Genomic DNA, 16,754 nt, shown 5'->3' with positions numbered 1-16,754 from the left:
GTGGCCACCCTCTTCTAGTCACTTCTGTGGGAATGCCAAAAATAGCTGAGTGCTGGCTTGGCTATTTCCATAGCTTCCACAGAGATGGAGAGGTGGCCACGTTTGTGCTGTGCACACTCCATTTACTTCTAGGGAAATTCTGGAAATAGCCAAGCTGGCTCGGATGTGCTGTGCACTCTGTTTCGCTGTGGGGCCCCAATCTAAAGATACAGTGGGTTCTAGAGAGGTGGGACCTGCACCTATCGGATATTGGTGGCATATCCTATACATATACATGGTCAGCTTGGCCAGATGTGTATGTGTAGGAGAGTGGGGAAGACCACTGTCAGACACTTTTGGCGGCTGCTTATCTTCCTGGGAGAACAAAAGGATTGGTGAAAATAGTCATTTTGCCTAATCCTTCTCTCCCCAAAATCTTTTGATGGTGAACAGATTTGGGAGCTTCCTGTATACATTAAAGGAGTTATCCAACGTCTCCAACAGCCCCCCATGTGCCTGGCCCCTCACAGGTAATATACTTACTCTGCTTCCTGTGCCGCTCCTGGTCCCCCTCTGCTTCTCCCTGTACACAGATGAAAATATCTGGCAGGTGGGGACGATGAAGAGCCTCCCTAGCAACGCGGGTGACGCTATGGAGGCTCATCCCCGCCTGCCATTGGCTGCTCCCCCCCGACACCGGATGTTTTCATCCGTGTACAGGCAGAAGCAGCAGCGACGGTGTGGGGCCAGGAGTGGGGTAAGTATATTACCTGTGGGCTGTTGGGGGCAAAACTATGCAATAAATCAATAAACAGGAAACAGACCCAAGATGCTGACAGTACTCCCAGTTGTGGCTAACAAATACTGATATAAGATACTGTTGTTTTTTTCCAGGAGATAGTACCAGGTAACTGAGCCACAGAAATTTGAATTTTTCAAGCTTAAAAGGGTTTATCCCCTGATTAATGTAAAAAATGAAAATCAGACATCATACAGTATATGACAATCTCTTTATAACAAAGCTAGGGCCAGACCTGTACCTCACATGGGACCAGAGCTACCCCCATTCATTGCTCCAACTGCTTCAGCCTAGTAGCTCAGGGGACGTGTCTCTTCTGCTGCAGCTTTCTTACTGTATCTGCCACAGCTTCTAAGAGAACATACAGATGGTGGCAGTTGAAGAGTTAAACTGAGCGCATTCTACCAGCTCAATGAGATGGGGAAAAAAAGTTAAAAAAGAAGAAACAGCAGGTGGCGCTGTACAGATACATTTTATTGAAGAGCTCAGTGGCTATGCTACATTACATGCAATTACAAAAGTACTCAGATCCAGGTGCTGTCTGAAAAACGTGGAATATGGTTTGTGACACAGCCCCTTAAACAAATTACTACTGCCATTTGTAATGCACTTTTCTTGTCCCAGAGACTCAAAAGCACTTGGGGACTTGTTCATGGAAGGCAGTAGCTACCATCTAGGTGCTCTGTCCCCAATAACAAGGATCAGTTCATAAGAAGCCAATTAATATCCTAGGTTCCATTTTGGAGTGTGGGAGAAAACTCACAAAAACACAGTGAGAACATACAAACTCCATGCAGCTGTTGTATTTGGTGAGAATGAAACCCAGGACCCTGAGCCACCGTGCTCAATAGCTAGCTTTACTACAAATTAAACCCTAAAAAAAAACTAACCCTAAAAATCCTTCTCTGTTTAATTCCATAACCTTTACCTTCATAGAATGTATGAATGAAGATCAAATATTGACATGTCCAAATCCCAAGAAATTAAAGTCTCCATGGTGTGTCCATCTTCATATCTGGATTCTCCTGCAGTGTGGGTATAGCAAGAAAACCTTATATTAAAAAAATCCTTACATCCACAATACTTTTCCTAAGTGGATCAGTCCCTCTTGACCTCTGGTAAATATAATTTGAGTTGAATCAGATCCATACTGATTTAAAGGCTATGTTCACCTTTGGGGGCAATTTTATTTATAATTGCATTTTACTCATTTTGGGCTAAAAATATATTTTTTCAATTGGTCTTTAGTAAAAATATTCAGCCATTCTGTGACAAAGGGTTAACTGTTTTCCTAGCTATGTGACTGGTACTTTCACTTACCCTTTGTGCCGGTCATTTAATAACCCTTATTTCTAAATTACTAAGAGTCATAAATACTTATTTAAGCCACAGTCTTATCAGCAAGATGAAGACAGTGATAATGAGTGTTTATAACGTCAGAGAGCAGAGATAAGGAGCCGTCAGCTCCCTGCGTGACGGAAAATATTTTTACCTAATTTTTACCTCATAATGAGTACAATGCCATAATAAAAAAAATTGCATCTAAAAGGTGTACATAACCTTTAACCCCCAAAAAAACACTCAACTGGCTGTTTAATATCTGTGAATAAGTTATAGCATTTCTCACATTCCAGACAAGAACAGAGTTTCTACAAAGCCAAAGTCTACAAAGTCGGCACCCCCTTGTCCTGTTCCAATAGACTGCAACTCTTTAGGGCTCTATAGGACTTTGTCAGGGCCACAGTGGAATTAAATACGGTAGTGCTCAGCATCCAGCATGCACAAATCCAATCTTCAAAGATGAAAAATGTGGCACTAATCAATTAAAATGTCCACCAATTAAAATTAAAATGTTGATGCATCAATAAAGAGGGCATTTTATAAGACTGGACAAACACGTTAAATTCTCTAAATGTTATTTCCTTGTAAAACAAATACAAAACATTAAATTGTATTCTCCTCTGTGTGACTTTTCTCATGTTTTACAAGATCCGATTTATATTTAAAACTTTTTCCACAGTCTGAACATAAATACGGCTTCTCTCCTGTGTGAATTCGCTCATGTCTGATAAGATCTGATTTGAATCTAAAGCATTTTCTACAATTTAAACATGAATACGGCTTCTCTCTCGTGTGAATTCTTTCATGTCTAATAAGAGCTGATTTAACTCTAAAGCATTTCCTACAATTTGAACACGAATGCGGCTTTTCTCCTGTGTGAATTTTCTCATGTACAACAAGATTTGATTTACATATGAAGTATTTTCCACATACTGAACATGAATATGGATTCTCCCCTGTGTGAATTCTCTCATGTTTTACAAGATCCGATTTATATTTAAAACATTTCCCACATTCTGAACATGAATACGGCTTCTCTCCTGTGTGAATTCTCTCATGTCTAATAAGAGTTGATTTACCTCTAAAACATTTCCCACACTGAGAACATGAATACGGCTTCTCTCCTCTGTGAATTCTCTCATGTATAACTAGGTCTGATCTATTTGTAAAGCATTTCCCACATTCTGAACAGGAATACGGCTTCTCTCCTGTGTGAATTCTCTCATGTATAATAAGAGCTGATTTAACTCGAAAACATTTACTACAATTTGAACAGGAATATGGCTTTTCTGCTGTGTGAATTTTTTCATGCACAACAAGATTTGATTTACATAGGAAGTATTTTCCACATTTTAAACATGAATACGGCGTTACTCCTGTGTGAATGCTTTCATGTATAACTAGGTCTGATCTATTTGTAAAACATTTCCCGCATTCTGAACAGGAATACGGCTTCTCTCCTGTGTGACTTTTCTCATGTTTTACAAGATATGATTTATTTTTAAAACATTTCCCACATACTGAGCATGAATATGGCTTCTCTCTTGTGTGACTTGATTTATGTTGATCAAGACTTGATTTCTGGGTAAAACGTTTTCCACATTCTGAACAGGAATATGGCTTCTCTCCTGTGTGACTTCTCTTATGTTGATCAAGGATTGATTTCTGGGTAAAACATTTTCCACATTCTGAACAGGAATATGGCTTCTCCCCTGTGTGAATTCTCTGATGTATTAGGAGACCTGATTTTTCAGTGAAACGCTTTCCACATTCTGAACATGAATATGGCTTCTCTCCTGTGTGACTTCTCTCATGTATAACAAGATGTGATTTACTTATAAAGCATTTCCCACATTCTGAACATGAATATGGCTTCTCTCCTGTGTGACTTCTTCTGTGAGAATATAGCTTTGATCTATATGGAAACTGTTTTCCACATTCTACACATTGAAACCTTTTACCCCCTTTCTGCCCGATACTTGTGGTAGCAATCTGTGACTGGTCAGGAGAAGGCTCATGTTTAGGAGGATTATATGATAGTTCTGGACTTGTGACGTTCTGTGATTGGTCAGGAGAAGGTTCATCATGATTAGGAGGATTATATGATGGGTCTGCACTGTGAGGTCCTGGGTGTACATTAAAACGGATTAAGTTTTGTCCTGAAGAACGCTGCATGGTATCCTCTTCTTTATAATCTATTGATGACATGAAGTTTCCCTCAGACTTCTTCCTGACATTTCCTGTTAGGATTAAAAATATATTGCGTGATTTTTTTTTTAAAGCCACAAATGTAAAACCTTTCTATTAGAATGGAAACACATTAAGTTTTTGGTCCAGCTTTTTGAGCCACAGTCAGAAGTAGATCAGTTCTATGCAGGAATACAAGTCCTTAGTATTTCCCTTTTCTTTATAACTCACTTCTGGCTAAAAAACGAACACAAAAACTACATGGGTAATTCCAGTTTTGTATAACACGTTTAAATCAATGATAAATACAGGATTCTGCTCTTTATTACTCACTCAAGTCCCATTGTCCTGACCACTTCCTACTTTTAACCCTACAGTGCCTAGCACATGAAGGAAGTCACATGTTGAGAGTTGGCTTAGTGGGTATCCAAGGTGATATGCTGTCTGCACACATATCCCTCGGTGGGTATATAAGGGTTGTGATAGGCTGTCTGCACACATATCCCTCGGTGGGTATATAAGGTGTGTGATAGGCTGTCTGCACACATATTCCTCGGTGGGTGTATAAGGTGTGATAGGCTGTCTGCACACATATCCATCGGTGGGTATATAAGGGGTGTGATAGGCTGTCTGCACACATATCCCTCGGTGGGTGTATAAGGTGTGATAGGTTGTCTGCACACATATCCCTCGGTGGTTATATAAGGTGTTATAGGCTGTCTGCACACATATCCCTCAGTGGGTATCTAAGGTGTGATAGGCTGTCTGCACACATATCCCTCAGTGGGTATATAAGGTGTGATAGGCTGTCTGCACACATATCCCTCAGTGGGTATATAAGGTGTGTGATAGGCTGTCTGCACACATATTCCTCGGTGGGTATATAAGGTGTGATAGGCTGTCTGCACACATATCCCTCAGTGGGTATATAAGGTGTGATAGGCTGTCTGCACACATATCCCTCGTTGCTGTCAGGATTAAAAGGGGCGATTTATGGGAGTGCCCCCAAGACGGGATTGTCCAGCAGCCGCAAGCCAAGAAAATTTCCAAAATTTACTTAAGGACTAAAGATGAACAAATTTTCCAAAAATTGGATTTGGATGGTTCGCCGAATTTTTCTAAAAAAATTCAATTGGATCCGAATTTATTTGTGACGAAACGCATTGAAAATCAGCCATTTCCTGTCTGCTGAGAGCCTGTATAGTAATGTAGAACACTGTGCCTGTATAGCGGTGTAGAACACTGTGCCTGTATAGCTGTCACAGCCAGACAGCTGAGAAGCGCTCACAGGAGCTTCTCAGATCCTCCTCCTTGAATTTCTTTGTTTTGGTTTAGTTTCTCATCTCGTTAGTCTATCTCAGCTGTCATGCAGTTGGACTAATTGCTACCCTTTAAGTTCCTCCCCATAATGCAGTAGTGTGCGGCTGATACAACTTCCTGGAGTGTGTGTGCATGCTGTTCCCAGTTCCCAGTCCTCAGTCGTCAGTTGTCTGCAAGATAAGTGCTGTTTATGTATTTATGATTTTGTCTTTTCTGGATCTAGGTGACCCTGACTCCCTCCGTGTCAGTGTAGGGAGCCGGTGGTCGTGTCCCTTCACTATTGTAGGGTCTTCAGGTAATAGATAGCCGAGGAACGTGGATATGCGGCCATCCACCTTTGGGGTGTTCGCATAGGCTGAGCAGTGAGGGAGAGCGGCAGGTCTATTGCAGGGGTCTCCCTTTGTTCCTTAGTTGTGGATCCAGAGAGACATTGTTTATATGGTATTGTCTTGTTTCCTGTACACCATCCGTGACATTATCAGCCGCCAAAACCGTCTCAAGCATGGATCCGGTTTCACTTTTGGCTGAACGCTTTCAGGGTCTTTCTTTGGAGGTAGCTGATCTCCGTAAGACTTTTTCTCAGTTTCAAGTGACCGGTTCAGCTTGCGTTCATGGAGTTTGTGCTGAGCCTAAGATCTCGCTCCCGGATACGTTCTCCGGGGGTAGTGAGAATTTTGTGCGTTTTAGAGAGGCTTGCAAACTCCATTTTCGCCTTCTTCCCCATTCTTCTGGTGATGAAGAACGGAGGGTGGGGATCATTATATCGCTGCTCAGGGGTAACGCTCAGTCCTGGGCCTTTTCGCTGCCGGAGGGGGCACGGCCCCTTCGTTCAGTGGATGAATTCTTTTTAGCCCTGGGTCAGATATATGATGATTCGGATCGTATTGCTCTGGCTGAGTCTAGACTACGTCTGTTATGCCAGGGTAAACAATCCGCAGAGATATACTGTTCAGAATTTCGGAGATGGGCAGCAGATACGGGTTGGAATGATGCTGCACTCCGAAGTCAATTTTGCTATGGTCTTTCAGAGGGATTGAAAGATGCATTTGCCTTTCATGAAAGACCTACCTCCTTGGATTCTGCTATGTCTCAGGCTGTTCGTATTGACAGGCGTCTTAGAGAGAGAGGAGAGATCTCTCCTTCCTGTCATACTCAGTCCCGGGACAGTGCAGCGGTCTCATTCTGTGCACAGGAGTCTCAGTCGCTGTCAGCCCCTTCTGAGCAGGAGTCCATGCGGCTGGGGTTGATTGCCTCTGACAATAGAAGATTCAGCCCGCAGGGGAGGGTTTGTTTTTGTTGTGGAGGTATAAATCATCTGGCAAATGTTTGTCCCTCTAGGAGATTCAGGCAGTTTTCTGGGAGTAATAAAGAGACAAAAAGGAAAAAATCTTTTAAAAATGTTCCGTCTGTTACTATTGGCAGGGTTGAGGCGGAAATTGAAGGTTTTCCGTTTGCTTGTAGTTCCCGTTTTGTCCTGCCTGCTAGGGTGGCGCTAGAGAGCAAGAGCATTTTTTGTGAGATTTTTGTGGATAGTGGAGCAGCTGTCAACCTCATTGATAATCAATTTGCAATAACTCATGGTTTCCAGGTATGCACTTTGGGAAAGGATATTCCTGTTTTTGCTATTGATTCAGCTCCACTTTCTCAGAAATCATTAAAGGGCATAGTTCACAATATCCGTTTAATTGTGAGTGATGCTCATGTTGAGGATGTGTCATGTTTCGTCCTTAGCGGTTTGCCTACTCCTCTAGTGCTGGGGCTACCCTGGATCACTAAACATAACCCCACCATTGATTGGCAAGCGAGGCAAATAAATGGTTGGAGTAACTTTTGCAGAGAGAATTGCCTCATAACATCTGTTTCTGAGGTTTCTACTAAGACTGTACCACCTTTCCTCTCTGAATTTTTGGATGTCTTCTCTGAGAGTGGAGTTCAGGGTTTACCTCCGCACAGGGAGTATGATTGCCCTATTAATCTCATCCCAGGCGCCAAGCTGCCTAAATCTCGTTTATACAATCTCTCCCAACCTGAGAGGGTCGCTATGCGGGCTTATATCTCTGAGAGTCTGAGAAAAGGACACATACGACCCTCGAAGTCACCTGTTGCCGCTGGTTTTTTCTTTGTTAAGAAAAAAGATGGTTCTTTAAGACCTTGTCTGGATTTCAGGGAGCTGAACAGTATCACTATTCGTGACCCTTATCAGCTTCCTCTGATCCCGGACCTGTTTAACCAGGTTGTTGGGGCTAAAGTCTTTTCCAAATTAGACCTAAGAGGGGCATACAACCTGGTTAGGGTCAGAGAAGGAGACGAATGGAAGACGGCTTTCAATACCCCTGAGGGCCATTTTGAGAATTTGGTTATGCCTTTTGGTTTGATGAATGCCCCAGCCGTTTTTCAGCATTTCGTCAACAGCATTTTTTATCATTTAATGGGAAAATTTGTATTAGTGTATTTGGATGACATTTTGATTTTTTCTCCTGATTTCAAGACTCATAAGGAACACTTACGTCAGGTCTTGCTCATCCTGCGGGAGAATAAATTATACGCGAAACTAGAAAAATGTGTGTTTGCAGTTCCAGAAATCCAATTTCTGGGGTTTCTTGTCTCCGCTTCTGGTTTTCGCATGGACCCCGAGAAGGTCCGCGCTGTGCTTGAGTGGGAGCTTCCTGAGAATCAGAAGGCGCTGATGCGTTTTTTGGGCTTTGCCAATTATTACAGGAAATTTATTTTGAATTATTCCTCTGTTGTTAAACCACTCACTGATATGACCAGAAAGGGGGTAGATTTTTCTTCCTGGTCGGTAGAGGCGCGTAAGGCCTTTTCTAATATCAAGGAGAGTTTTGCTTCCGCTCCCATCCTAGTACAACCTGATATTTCATTACCCTTCATAGTTGAGGTTGATGCTTCTGAGGTAGGGGTGGGTGCGGTCTTGTCTCAGGGTTCCTCTCCTGCCAAATGGCAACCGTGTGCCTTTTTCTCAAAGAAACTCTCCTCCGCAGAGAGAAATTATGATGTGGGAGATAGGGAATTGTTGGCCATCAAGTTGGCTTTTGAGGAATGGTGCCATTGGCTAGAGGGAGCCAGACACCCTATTACCGTGTTTACTGACCATAAAAATCTGGCCTACTTGGAGTCAGCCAAGCGTCTGAACCCGAGACAGGCCAGATGGTCTTTGTTCTTTTCAAGGTTTAATTTTGTTGTTACGTTCCGCCCTGGGGTTAAGAATGTGAAGGCAGATGCCCTGTCACGTTGTTTTCCGGGAGGTGGGAATTTTGAAGACCCGGGTCCCATTTTGGCTGAAGGTGTGGTGGTCTCTGCTCTTTTTCCTGAATTGGAGGCAGAGGTGCAGGCAGCCCAGTCAGAAGCTCCTGATCTTTGTCCTCCTGGGAGGTTGTTTGTGCCTCTCGCTTTGAGACACAAGATTTTTAAAGAACACCACGACACGGTCCTTGCTGGGCACCCGGGGGCAAGAGCCACACTGGATCTCATCGCTCGGAGATTCTGGTGGCCTGCGCTTCGTAAGTCGGTTGAGGGTTTTGTGGCAGCTTGCGAGACTTGCGCTCGTGCCAAGGTCCCTCATTCACGGCCATCTGGTCCTCTCCTTCCTTTGCCTATTCCTTCCCGTCCTTGGACACATCTGTCCATGGACTTCATAACGGACTTGCCTCGTTCCTCGGGGAAGTCTGTGATTCTGGTGGTGGTGGACCGTTTTAGCAAAATGGTGCATTTTATCCCTTTTCCTGGTTTGCCCAATGCTAAGACGCTGGCGCAGGCATTTATTGACCACATTGTCAAATTGCATGGGATTCCTTCAGACATAGTCTCTGATAGGGGCACGCAGTTTGTTTCCAGATTCTGGAAGGCTTTCTGTTCTCGCTTGGGGGTTCGGTTGTCATTCTCTTCTGCTTTCCATCCGCAGTCGAATGGCCAGACAGAGCGCGTCAATCAGAATCTGGAGACATATCTGCGCTGTTTTGTGGCGGAGAATCAGGAGGATTGGTGTTCTTTTTTGTCCCTTGCTGAGTTTGCTTTAAATAACCGTCGTCAGGAGTCCTCTGATAAGTCACCATTCTTTGGTGCACATGGGTTCCATCCGCAGTTTGGGACTTTCTCGGGAGAGGGCTCTTCTGGTTTGCCTGATGAGGACAGATTCTCCTCGTCTTTGTCATCTATTTGGCAAAAGATTCAGGATAATCTAAAGAGCATGAGTGAGAGATATAAGCGTGTGGCGGATAAGAGACGTGTGCCTGGTCCGGACCTGAATGTTGGTGATCTGGTGTGGTTGTCTACCAAGAATATCAAATTGAAGGTTCCCTCCTGGAAGTTGGGTCCTAGGTTTATTGGGCCTTACAAGATCCTGTCTGTCATCAATCCTGTTGCCTACCGTCTTGATCTTCCTCAGACTTGGAAGATCCATAATGTTTTTCATAAGTCCTTATTGAAACCTTATGTTCAACCTATTGTACCCTCGCCTTTGCCTCCTCCTCCGATTATGGTTGATGGAAATCTTGAATTTCAGGTCTCTAGGATTGTGGATTCTCGTCTTGTCCGCGGTTCCCTCCAGTACCTCGTTCATTGGGAGGGTTATGGTCCTGAGGAGAGGATGTGGGTCCCAGTGACGGACATTAAGGCCTCTCGTCTCATCAGGGCTTTCCATAGGTCCCATCCTGAGAAGGTGGGCTCTGAGTGTCCGGAGTCCACTCCTAGAGGGAGGGGTACTGTCACAGCCAGACAGCTGAGAAGCGCTCACAGGAGCTTCTCAGATCCTCCTCCTTGAATTTCTTTGTTTTGGTTTAGTTTCTCATCTCGTTAGTCTATCTCAGCTGTCATGCAGTTGGACTAATTGCTACCCTTTAAGTTCCTCCCCATAATGCAGTAGTGTGCGGCTGATACAACTTCCTGGAGTGTGTGTGCATGCTGTTCCCAGTTCCCAGTCGTCAGTTGTCTGCAAGATAAGTGCTGTTTATGTATTTATGATTTGTCTTTTCTGGATCTAGGTGACCCTGACTCCCTCCGTGTCAGTGTAGGGAGCCGGTGGTCGTGTCCCTTCACTATTGTAGGGTCTTCAGGTAATAGATAGCCGAGGAACGTGGATATGCGGCCATCCACCTTTGGGGTGTTCGCATAGGCTGAGCAGTGAGGGAGAGCGGCAGGTCTATTGCAGGGGTCTCCCTTTGTTCCTTAGTTGTGGATCCAGAGAGACATTGTTTATATGGTATTGTCTTGTTTCCTGTACACCATCCGTGACAATAGCGGTGTAGAACACTGTGCCTGTATAGCGGTGTAGAACACTGTGCCTGTATAGTGGTGTAGAACACTGTGCCTGTATAGCGGTGTAGAACACTGTGCCTGTATAGTGGTGTAGAACACTGTGCCTGTATAGTGGTGTAGAACACTGTGCCTGTATAGTGGTGTAGAACACTGTGCCTGTATAGTGGTGTAGAACACTGTGCCTGTATATCGGTAAAGAGCACTGTGCCTGTATAGCGGTGTAGAACACTGTGCCTGTATAGTGGTGTAGAACACGGTGCCTGTATAGTGGTGTAGAACACTGTGCCTGTATAGTGGTGTAGAACACTGTGCCTGTATATCGGTGTAGAGCACTGTGCCTGTATAGCGGTGTAGAACACTGTGCCTGTATAGCAGTGTAGAACACTGTGCCTGTATAGCAGTGTAGAACACTGTGCCTGTATAGCAGTGTAGAACACTGTGCCTGTATAGTGGTGTAGAACACTGTGCCTGTATAGTGGTGTAGAACACTGTGCCTGTATAGTGGTGTAGAACACTGTGCCTGTATAGTGGTGTAGAACACTGTGCCTGTATATCGGTGTAGAACACGGTGCCTGTATAGCGGTGTAGAACACTGTGCATGTATAGTGGTGTAGAACACTGTGCCTGTATAGTGGTGTAGAACACTGTGCCTGTATAGTGGTGTAGAACACTGTGCCTGTATAGTGGTGTAGAACACTGTGCCTGTATAGCGGTGTAGAACACTGTGCCTGTATATCGGTGTAGAGCACTGTGCCTGTATAGCGGTGTAGAACACTGTGCCTGTATAGTGGTGTAGAACACTGTGCCTGTATAGTGGTGTAGAACACTGTGCCTGTATAGTGGTGTAGAACACTGTGCCTGTATAGTGGTGTAGAACACTGTGCCTGTATAGCGGTGTAGAACCCTGTGCCTGTATAGCGGTGTAGAACACTGTGCCTGTATAGCGGTGTAGAACACTGTGCCTGTATAGCGGTGTAGAACACTGCGCCTGTATAGCGGTGTAGAGCACTGTGCCTGTATAGTGGTGTAGAACACTGTGCCCGTATAGCGGTGTAGAACACTGTGCCTGTATAGTGGTGTAGAACACTGTGCCCGTATAGCGGTGTAGAACACTGTGCCTGTATAGCGGTGTAGAACACTGTGCCTGTATAGCGGTGTAGAACACTGTGCCCGTATAGCGGTGTAGAACACTGTGCCTGTATAGCGGTGTAGAACACTGTGCCTGTATAGTGGTGTAGAACACTGTGCCTGTATAGCGGTGTAGAACACTGTGCCTGTATATCGGTGTAGAGCACTGTGCCTGTATAGCGGTGTAGAACACTGTGCCTGTATAGTGGTGTAGAACACTGTGCCTGTATAGTGGTGTAGAACACTGTGCCTGTATAGTGGTGTAGAACACTGTGCCTGTATAGTGGTGTAGAACACTGTGCCTGTATAGCGGTGTAGAACACTGTGCCTGTATAGCGGTGTAGAACACTGTGCCTGTATAGTGGTGTAGAACACTGTGCCTGGCAGTAACACACATAGGGAGTATGCTGTGGTAGTGAGATAATACTGTGAGTCCGTATGACATGCAGATGACAGGCGTCGCTCTTAGAATCACTGCACACTTCACTTATTTGGGCAGTCACGGGGCCGCTGAGTCATGTAGTGCCCCCCTGACCAAGTGGAGAGGGCGTCACCAGTTTTTGTCCTTCTCCTCATCCATCATAAGAACAATCCCCCCCAAAAATGGATCCTGTCTTTTGAGCATCTGGCTTCACACGGTCAGCATTAAGTCAGTAATCCTGCAGTATTGCTAAGGCCAAAAAACAGGAGAGGATCCAAACAGAGATGACACATGATTGTAAAGTTTGTATGTATTCTGTGTTTTGGACCCACTCCTGCTTTTGGTTTCCAAATCATGAGCATATACTAATGCGAAATAGGGACCGTGTGATACATGCCTTACAGCTGCTCCAAAGACAGGATCCATTGTGTTTCTCATTTTTCTGTCCTTCTGTCCTGAAAAGAAGGGTAAAATAAATGGGGATCTCAACAAGGCCAAACAGGGACAATAGTTGCCCCGTCATAGAGTCGGGAGGGTGGCAACACCATGAGGAGTCAACACAATGGTCCAGTCACAGAGTGGGGAGTTCGGGGGCAACTGCAGTGGCAGTAACAGCACAAGATGGTGGGTGGCAGGAGAACATGGAAGCAGTTGGGTGGCATCAGGCAGGTGGCAGCATCAGAATAGTGGCTGAAGCAGGTGACACCCAGCATGATCTAGTCTGATGCATCAGGCACTGGCTTGTGGAAATCCTGGCTAATCCACGCCTGATTCCCCTTTACAAAAGTCAGTATCTTCACATTTTGGGTGGAAAGGCCAGTTCTCCTTGGGGTAACTATACCACCAGCCACACTAAACACCCACTCTGATTCCACATTACTGGCCGGGCAGGAAAGCTTGTCCAGGGAAAACACAGCCAGTTGCGGCCACAAGTCAAGTTTGGCTGCCCAGTAGACCAGGGGATCTTGGATGTGGCGTGGCAGGGTGCAGTCCAAGTATACCACCACCTGCTGGTTCAGGTTCTGTTCCATGTCTTGCTGCTGCTGGTAGGTGGTTTCTTCAGTAGGTCGGTGAAGAAAACTGCTCATTAGAGACACCAGACTTAAGTTGGTGCTGATGGAGCTGGTGCTGCTCCGGCCCCCCTGCCTCCAGCAGTCATGGCAGTGAAACATGATCGCAGAGGGTTCCCCCGGTCAGACCTTTGTGAGGATGGGCAATGACGCACATAAGCAGCGGCCAAATGACTACATAGGATGTCTCTCAGTGGGTGGAAAAAAGGCCCCCTTCTGGAGCAGTAGCAAGTGTCTAACATGGTGTAGAGCCAATAGTCATCCCTCTGCCGAATGTTGATAATACGGCTGTAACTGTGCAAGCAACTTCACATGTATCTAGCCATTTGCACAAGGGACTCGAAGGGACTCCCTGCCTCCATCTCGACTGCATACTGCCACAGTGTATCAGGGTCATCGCCCTTCAGCTCCTCATGCTCCTCTACTGTCACTAGTGCAGAAAAAACACCCATTTCTGTATACATTGCTTGTGGGTAAATGTCCTCCTCCAGTTCAGCCCCCACAGGATTCAGGTGACCACGAGATGAAGGATCCACGTCTCCTGTCCCCTAGCCAGACAGATTTATCAGCATCTGCTCCAGAAAGCAAAGGAGTGAAATGACGTCATTCGTCCCGTAGTCCTGGCGACAAATGGCCTCCTCAAAGGGCCTGAGAAAACGGCAGGTGTCACGCATAAGCTGCCACTGGCTAACATCGAAGTTAAGTGAAAAAAGGGGTAGTAACGTATTAAAACCTAACTTTTATTAGGATAATTAGAAGTCCCAATAGTGGGAAGAGAACCCCTACCAGACAAACAAAACACGCAACAACAGGGGACCTGTGATAGCAGGTCGCCTGATGGTCAGATACACGTTCACGTCTCCGAGTAAAGCGGGAGGTGGACTGTATGACCTGTAGACATAAACGAGAAATGGAGACCGTGGCAAGTCTGCCGTGGTCTATAGACATGCCATAAGGCGAGATAAGGGTGGGTCTTACCGGTGGTGGACGAGAAGACCTTCAAGTCCATTACCCCGGAGGAGGTGTTCTCACGTTTGGATACGTCCTCCAGTTGGCGGTCACTTTGTACAAGAGGGCCACAGGGAAAAGTCTGTCCCTGGTAATGCCCTACTTGGCCTATTAAGCCCTAAAGTGCCTCCTAACACGGGGTCCTATCCCCGCAAGGGGTGGCCCCGTCCGGAACCTAGCCCTAAAATAGATAACCCTAGGTGACCCTGTGGGGACAGAGAGGTGGCCCTGTGGGGCTTTCAGATCCGGGTTGGCTATTCGTATGGGGGTAAAAACTAGTATGGAGATATGCTCAAAGTCCCTACGCGTTTCGTTGGAGAGTATATCCTACTATATACTTGAAGGTCCTCTCGTCCACCACCGGTAAGACCCACCCTTATCTCGCCTTATGGCATGTCTATAGACCACGGCAGACAGTCCACCTCCCGTTTTACTCGGAGATGTGAACGTGTATCTGACCATCAGGCGACCTGCCATCACAGGTCCCCTGTTGTTGCGTGTTTTGTTTGTCTGGTAGGGGTTCTCTTCCCACTATTGGGACTTCTAATTATCCTAATAAAAGTTAGGTTTTAATACGTTATTACCCCTTTTTTCACTTAGTTTCAATTAACGAGTAGTTATTCGGGGGGTGCCCTTGCACCACCCCTAAGGGACCACCCTTTGTATTTCATTTTAACATCGAAGTTACACAGGGGACTGCTCTTGCCCGCCTGCATCATCAAGAAATCATTTACAGCCTTCCTCTGCTCTTATAGTCAGTCCAACATGTAGCGAGTGGAGTTCCAATGGTTGAAACGTCGCATATCAGGTGATGTTGGGGAACGCTATTCTTCCTTTGCAGCTCAAGAAGGGTGTGTTTTGCAGTGTAAGAGTGGCTGAAGTGCATGCACAGTTTCCTGGCCATTTTCAGGATTTCTTGCAGTTGGGTGGAAGACTTCAGGAACCGCTTTACAACCAGATTAAAGATGTGCACCATCTAGGGCATGTTCACTATGTTCTTCCTGTTGTCAGTGACCGTGGTTCTGACTTTAAGTTGGTGAGGAGAGAGAGACAGGTTTTGATTTCCTCTTGAAGGACGTAGAGCAGTTCCTTCCGGTGTGAACCCGTTCGCCCAGGCAAACCAGGTACAGAACAGCGTGACACTGCCGTGTCCTCCTGGTGTTGGGCCTCACCAGCTTCCATATCTTATCAGGTCCTGAGCCCTTAGTAAGGCTCCCGGCCACCATGATAACTACCAGCACCTCACAATCAAGGTGAGCGGATGTTGTCAGAGAGGGATCCCCACCCTCCTAAAACTGCTTAGATGGGTGGTCAGCATTGGCTGTGGCATCTAAGAGGTTAAACCTGCACCATCAGCATTACCTCCACTGCCAGAAGTTACTGCAGGGCCTGGAGCTTCTGTCCTGACTGAGCGGGGCCTGTCCTGTGTCCTCTGATCACTGCGCAGTATATGTACAGACGAACGCGGACGCTTACTTCCTGCGACACAGTACATACATGTAGGGAATGGGTTAATGGGTCCATGTGACACGTGTGCAATCCAGACAGAAGAAGACGCCTAAAGAACCCCGGCCATTACTGCAGCCGTTCATCACAGCTGATGCCCCCAAAACCTGATGCTGAGCTGAGTGTCCAGCCTGGACCATGAGAGGATGGAGAGAAGATCCTGGAGAGGATGTCTATGTGCAGTCACATCTCCCTCCGCTGCTGCACATAACACAGGGGTCACTGCCCGGAGTGCTCCTTTACTGCAGCTCTAAGGTGGAGCCTCACCTGAAGAAACCTCCCAATTCCCTTCCTCCATTCATGATTCCATACCTGTGGTCATATGGACTGGAATGTCCTCCTCCACCTCACTCTTACACGGGGGATCGCCCATCGTCCGCTCTTGTTCATCCTCCACTTTAATATCAGTCAGATCTTCCCCCTGATTTGTCATCTGTAACAATTCAGGACAATACAGCAGACAGGTGGGAAATCTAACAGATCCACATAAGAGACCCCCACCATCTATGACCCCTCTATGACTGCAGGACCCCCTATATAGATGTGTATAGGGCTCAGCTCCATCTACCTGATGGTTCTCTGGGAGCTTCTCCTCTGGACAGTCCTGGGAATACAGAGGACGGGGACATCTCTCGAGGGGACTTCTCCTCCTGGAGTCAGAACCTATAGGAGATAACACACAGACTATATTATATATGAGATGATGAGAGTAGTATCCAGAGGA

General features: G+C 45.9%; 1 protein-coding gene across 1 annotated transcript; it reads right to left on the bottom strand.

The window, feature by feature from the left end:
- Positions 1-2,657: 2,657 nt before the first annotated feature.
- On the bottom strand, positions 2,658-16,395 carry LOC120998328 (zinc finger protein 260-like). Its single transcript, XM_040428989.1, has 2 exons — positions 16,343-16,395; positions 2,658-4,359 (listed from the first exon to the last, which is right to left on the bottom strand). The coding sequence occupies exons 1-2, from the start codon at positions 16,350-16,352 to the stop codon at positions 2,723-2,725; spliced, it is 1,647 nt and encodes a 548-aa protein (XP_040284923.1). The 5' UTR covers positions 16,353-16,395; the 3' UTR covers positions 2,658-2,722.
- Positions 16,396-16,754: the final 359 nt, after the last annotated feature.

Source organism: Bufo bufo, chromosome 4, assembly GCF_905171765.1.
Source record: "Bufo bufo chromosome 4, aBufBuf1.1, whole genome shotgun sequence".
In the NCBI taxonomy this organism is placed as follows: Eukaryota; Metazoa; Chordata; class Amphibia; order Anura; family Bufonidae; genus Bufo; species Bufo bufo.
The sequence above is the reverse complement of the archived record's forward strand: the minus strand, read 5'-3'. Positions and strand labels throughout refer to the sequence as shown.